Source organism: Epinephelus moara, chromosome 12, assembly GCF_006386435.1.
Source record: "Epinephelus moara isolate mb chromosome 12, YSFRI_EMoa_1.0, whole genome shotgun sequence".
Lineage (NCBI taxonomy): Eukaryota > Metazoa > Chordata > Actinopteri > Perciformes > Serranidae > Epinephelus > Epinephelus moara.
This window is the reverse complement of record NC_065517.1, coordinates 4,819,505-4,826,246: the sequence shown is the minus strand read 5'-3', so window position 1 is coordinate 4,826,246 and position 6,742 is coordinate 4,819,505. Positions and strand designations below refer to the sequence as shown.

The 6,742-nt window shown below is 36.6% G+C and overlaps 1 protein-coding gene across 1 annotated transcript in view; it reads left to right on the top strand.

Annotated features, from left to right (window-relative positions):
* Positions 1-1,251, top strand: part of LOC126399155 (trace amine-associated receptor 1-like) — a 17,583-nt gene extending 16,332 nt beyond the window's left edge. The window contains exons 3-4 of the mRNA XM_050058984.1: positions 10-748; positions 1,075-1,251. Coding sequence (XP_049914941.1) covers positions 10-748; positions 1,075-1,251 — 916 coding nt within the window. The remainder of the gene's footprint in view (positions 1-9; positions 749-1,074) is intronic.
* The last annotated feature ends 5,491 nt before the right edge of the window (positions 1,252-6,742 follow it).

Here is a 6,742-nt window from a genome sequence, read left to right as displayed (position 1 = left end):
ACTGACAAGCACTCCTTCTACAATATGTGTTTTAATATATATTTTCCTTGGGTCATTATCTGTTGTCACAGTATGTGGAAACCTTCTGGTAATAATCTCTATCATTTACTTCAAACAGCTCCACACTCCTACAAACTCTCTCATCCTCTCTCTGGCTGTAGCTGACCTGCTTGTTGGTGTTGTAGTTTTTCCTCTCAGCATGGCCTTCTCTCTTAGCTCATGTTTACATTATGAACATTTATTTTGCAAAGTGAGAGAAGGCTTTGATATAACACTGAGCACAGCTTCCATTCTGAATTTATGTTGTATTTCCATAGACAGATATTATGCAGTGTGTCAGCCTCTGACATACAGAACTAAGATAAATGGTCGTGTTGTTGTGGTTATGATTCTGGTCAGCTGGAGTGCTTCAGCTAGTGTTACAATTAGCCTCATGGTACATGATTTACACCAAGAAAGATGTAAAGAAAATTGTTTTCTTCATGTTTTACTAATAAACACATTCGGAATAATTTCCTCATTTTATGGACCAGTCATCATAGTGCTCTCTATCTACCTAAAGATTTTCGTGGTGGCACAGAGACAGGCACACAGCATCAGGAACACAACCTGTCAGAGCTCAAAGTCTGGAACAACCATTAGTAAGAACGAGAGAAAGGCCACAAAAACTTTGGCTATCGTACTGGGAGCTTTTCTGATGTGCTGGACTCCCTACATGATTGTTTTTTCTCTTAAGACTTTGAATCCTGTGACAGTGTCATTTCCACTGTTTGAAACGCTGAACTGGTTGACACTATTGAACTCAATGATCAATCCATTTATTTATGCTTTCTTTTACAGCTGGTTCAGATCAGCTTTAGGAATGATCATTTCTGGGAAAATATTTCAAGGTGATTTTGCTGATGCAAAACTACTCTGACATACACTCTAGAGTGCTGAAATAGTCTGTGGATGAACCAGTAGTGAGAAGAGGTCACGCAATTAAGATTAAACCTTTCTTAACCTTAATCAATTGGACCTTTGGCAGTCATTTCTTTAAGTACAACTCTATACTGTATTTTTACATGACACCAGATTTTTGTGTCAGTGCCACTTCCGCTGTTTGAAACTCTTAACTGGCTTGCACTGTCAAATTCAATGCTCAATCCATTTATTTATGCTTTCTTTTACAGCTGGTTCAGGTCAGCTTTCAGAATGGTCATTTCTGGGAAAATATTTCAAGGTGATTTTGCAAACACAAAATTGCTCTGACATATTCTGTGGAGTGCTGAAATAGTCAACAAACAAGTCAGTACTGATGAAATATAGCATTTTTTTTTTCTTTGTTTAATCATGCAGTAACAATTAGATATTAAGGTGTAATACTGACTGAGGTACAGAGGTGTATTATAGTGAGATGTCAGTTTATGCAACCATGTAAACGGCTTAAAGACACTATGTTTACATCTACATGTATAGGGATTTCAATAGCCGCATTGGTAGTCTTGATGATTGTATAAGTTATGTGGATAATATTCCTAACAGAAATAACTTAGACAGCACCATTAATAACTATGGGGAAATATTAATTGATTTTTTGAGAGATGCAAAATGCTGTGTGATCAATGGGAGAATACCTTTTGGCAAAGATAACTTCACCTCGGTTTCAGTTAAAGGAAAGGCGGTAGTAGACTATATTATTGTTCCTCATGAATGTTTAAACATTTGTGATACATTTTGTGTTTTCACCCCAAATGAGTTCATTGAGAGATTAGGGGAAGAGGGATTTTCTCTACTGGGTGATAGATGTTTTAAATGGGGCGGCAGTAGCTCAGTCCATAGGGACTTGGGTTGGGAACCGGAGGGTTGCCTGTTCAAGTCCCTGTCCGGACCAAAAATATGGAGCATGGACTGGTAGCTGGAGAGGTGCCAGTGCACCTCCTGGGCACCGCCGAGGTGCCCCTGAGCAAGACGCCGAACCCCCCAACCGCTCAGAGCGCCTGTCATGGGCAACCCACTCTGACATCTCTCCACTTAGTGCATGTATAGGTCCAGTTTGTGCATGTGTGTGTTCGGACCTGTGTGTAATTGACAACAGAGTGAAAAATTGAATTTCCCCTCAGGGATTAATAAAGTATATAAAATTAAAAAAAAAAAAAATTAAATTACCCGATCATTCATTATTATGGTTAAAGGTTCAAGTAAGACCAAGCTTTGTTGAGGATGACTTATATCTACCACAGACTATAAAAGCAGTAACACAAAAACATCTCCCTGATTCATTTTTATCCTCTAGCCAATGTAACAACATTTTGCTTAACTTAAGTGTGCAACTGGGAGGTATTAAAAATAATCAAAGGAGTCTGGATGCCTGGTATGATAGACTGTGTGGCTGTGTCCATTTAGAATTGAATAAATGTGTTAAAAAGAAATGTAATCCTCATAAAGGTTTTAGTAAAATCTACAAACCCTACTGGAATCAAGATTTGCAGACCCTATGGGACAATCTAAGAACAGCAGAGAAAAGATTTCTAAGATGCAAAAACAAAAATCTGAGGGAAGGGCTGAAGATAGAATTTAAGAAAAGCCAAATTAATTTTGATAAAAGGTTACGCACAGTGAAACGCAGTTTTAATAGAGGTCTGTCATTGCATATTGATTATTTACAAACCAATAACCCCCAAAAGTTCTGGAATGGAATCAATAGATTGGGTCCCAGAAAGTCTAGGGAAATACCCATGGAGGTTAAACTCGAGAATGGTGAATATAGTTCTGTTTTAGGAGTAGTATTACAAAAGTGGGAAAAAGACTTCACATATTTATTTTGTGGTTGCAGACGTTCTTTTGATGATACTTTTTTGAGTGAAGTAACTAGTATAAATGAGGTTATGGAAACTGAAATGAGAGTTGATGTAAATAATTGTAACTCATTTTTGAATGCAAATTTTTCTGTTGAAGAGGTAAAAAATGTTGTGGATAAATGCAAACGGAAAAAAGCCTCTGGAATTGATGAAATTTCGAATGAAATGTTGAAGTCGCCGAGATTGTTTGATGTGTTATATGAGTTATTTCAGTCCTGTTTTGACAGTGGCATTATTCTGACACAGACTGTTATTAAACCTATTTCAAAATCTTCAAAAAATGATTCCAAACTGCCACTCAGCTACAGGGGAATAAGCCTCATTAGCTGTGTCTATAAATTGTACTCTTCACTTTTAAATAACAGACTTGTAGACCATCTTGAGAGGACAGGTTTGCTTGTGGATGAACAAAACGGATTTAGACAATCCAGAGCATGTATTGATCATATATATGCAGTAACTTCCATTATACGTGCAAGAATTAAGTTGAAGTTTTGTTTGCTTTATTGATTTTAAAAAGGCTTTCGACTGGATTAATAGGGAACTCCTTCAGTATAGGTTGTTAAATTCTGGTGTTAATGGAAAGTTTTATTATGCCATCAAATCTCTTTATCAAGCACCTGTTGCCTGTGTTCAGGTTAATGAATATACAACTGGATGGTTTCCTCAAAAATTTGGTGTGAAGCAGGGAGATGTTTTGTCTCCGACATTGTTCTCCATTTATGTAAATGATTTAGCTCTTCAAATTAAAGCATGTAATTTGGGAGTTAAAGTTGAAGATCAAACTGTAGGAATATTATTTTATGCGGATGACGTAGTTTTAATGGCGGAACACGAAAAAGATCTGCAGTTTATGCTGAACATTGTGGTGGAATGGTGCTGGAAATGGAGACTGGTGGTTAATGAAGACAAAACACAAATAGTACACTATAGGCGAAAATTGCTGTCTAGAAGTCCAGTTGTTTTTAATCTTGGTTCAATAGTGCTGTCATATACTGATCAATATAAATATCTTGGTATGACACTGGATGAGCACATGACATTTAGAGATGCTGTTAGTGTGTTATCTCAGTCAGCAGGTAGAGCCTTGGGATCTGTGCTTAATAAAGTCAAATACTGTGGTAATATGATTTCATACTTATACACAGCTCTACAGTTCATGTGTTTGTCCTGTGTCTGATTATGCTTCTGGTGTTTGGGGTTTCCGGGAATACTCAAGTTGTAATGCTGTGCACTATAGAGCTATTCGATCTTTTTTAGGAGTGCATAAATTAACTTCAGTTTTAGCTATTTGTGGAGATATGAGATGGGAGCCTCCAAACATCAGACATAAATGTGAAATGCTTCGACTGTGGAATAGACTTGTAAGGATGTCAGATCAGAGACTCACTAAAAAGATTTTTATCTGGGACATTTTACATGGTCATCCCTGGGCTAACGAGATGAAATCCTTATTTAATTTGAATGATTTTTCATTTATCTTTCATAACAGGTTACTTTGTAATATTCGGGAGTTAAAGAATAATATGTTTCTCAAGTATAAGGAAAAGTGGTCTGTCGATATATGGTATAAACCAAAATTATGAACTTACTGTCTCATAAAAAACTGTTATGATGTTGAAATGTATGTGAAGTATAATTTAAACAAAAGACAAAGATCATTATGTGCACAGTTACATTCAGGAACATTACCCTTGGCTTTAGAGACCGGCAGGTTTAATGCCATTCCAGAGGAGGACAGAATTTGTCAGGTGTGTGAGCTCGGTGAAATTGAGAGTGAGGTCCACTTTCTGTTTTACTGTTTTGTGTATGAGGACTTGAGGGATGTACTTTTTATTAAATGTCCTCTATTTATGCTGATTTCTTTTGGCTGGACGAGTATGAGAAACTTGAGTTGTGTTTTAGAAAGGAAACCTTTTTTGTTGCAGATTTTATTTGTAAACATGGGAGAGAAGGCAGAATATTCTGTTTAAAGTCTGAGCCGTAAAAGGGGCTGTAATTATGTATGAAATGAAAAAAAAAAAAAAAATAATAATAATGATGTACCCTGCAACTGTACTTTCTTTTTGGTGTCTTATAAACCCATGAGGGTTGGGCACTTTGTGCATGACACGTAAATAAAAATAATCAATCAATCAATCATATAGACTATCTGAGTGTGCTTATTCCAACACTTACTTAATTGCTTTATGAACTGAGTTATTAATTTGGAACTCCGATTAATAAAAAAAAAAAATATATATATATATATAACCAAAATTACCATATAAATAGTACAGGTTGAACAATTTTGGAATTTTTGACATTGAGAAGAGGTTGGTGGAATCAGTCACTCTTCTGTAACATTAAATAGGCAGCTTGTATTTTCAAAAAGTATTTATTAATAATATAACACATAACATGATCTTACTAAGCAAAGTAAGTGTGTGTGTGTGTGTGTGTGTGTGTGTGTGTGTGTGTGTGTGTGTGTGTGTGTGGGCATATTATTTTTGCTGAAAGAATTATTGTATAGACATAATACAAAATACACAATCACAAACTTTCTCCTTGTCCATAATCCAAAACACTCCCTGGCCTGAACACATGCATAACCTACGCCTTTTTCTGAAGGATGCGATCACATGACCAATGGACTGACAGGAGTAGAGAAGAAAGTAGTCCAGAGCTGTCCAGTAAGGAGGCAGGTTGGGTGGTGGATAGGATTTTCCCCAGCAGACTGGTGTTCGGTATTGTACAAACTTTGAGTGAACTTTGAGTCATTTAAGGAATGTCTTCACTATGTTTCTTTTCCTAAACCTAACCACAGTAACTTTAATTGTCTAAACCTACCTAACTTAAGTAACTTTACATTAAGTACATAACTTAACATTAACGAAGTTATGTCTTTCATGGAGTGTGAATTTGTATGCATTTTAGTAGGATATCATATGAATCATTGTATGAGGATACATTGATGTAGATATGTGAAAAGTGCACTCAAAAGTTAGAGTGATGCTGTCACCCACCCTAAACCTAACCATATACCTTTGTTCATGTCCCGACGTTGGTAGCAACACCCCAGAACTTCAACAGCAGATACAGGAGGACGTGGCACGTAGTATGTGGACGTGAAAGACCACTGACAAAGTGGCAATATGTGTGAATTGGGATGAGAACATGTCGAGTTCCCCCAGAGCTAATGTGAAGTCATGCTTCACCTCAAGGGCACCAATTATCATATTGTTTGTTTGTCTTTTTATCACTAGATTTTGACAAATCACACACTTATATTTGTGGTGTATTCTTTTTTTTTTTTTCAATATTATTTTTATTAACAGATTTGTGGTACCAAAAAGGAAAACAATCATATCTCCAACCCCATTCTCAATCCCCCCTCCCCCCCTACAAAAAAAATAAAATAAAAACCAACACGGTCACCAATACACACACACACACACACACATAAACACTCGCACACGCACTTCTGACTGATGAGGAGGGGTACAGATTTAAAAAAAAGAGGAATTCATAATGACTCTTGACAAAGGGCAGAGAAAGTATACATTAAGCCTTCCATGATAATCCTTAAACATCTTTATACAGAGAATAACAACGAGCAAAAAAAAAAAATAGCAATGAATACAAATGTGATTAGGATGATTCCAAATGTTGCAGAAGGGGACCCCATGTTTTCTCCAATTTGAGTTGGAATTTGAGATTACTGTTTCGCAGTTTTTCTAAGTGAATGACTGAAACCAATTCATGCAACCAGTTTTTGAAGCATGGTGGAGTTGGTGTTTTCCTTTTTTTTTTTTGCTAACACCATGCCCATTAAGAGAGCTGCTTGTATGTGTGCAGGGAGCACTGATGAGTCTTCTGAGGCTCCAAAAAGAGCAAACTCCCTGTCAGGAGGGAGCTTCCTC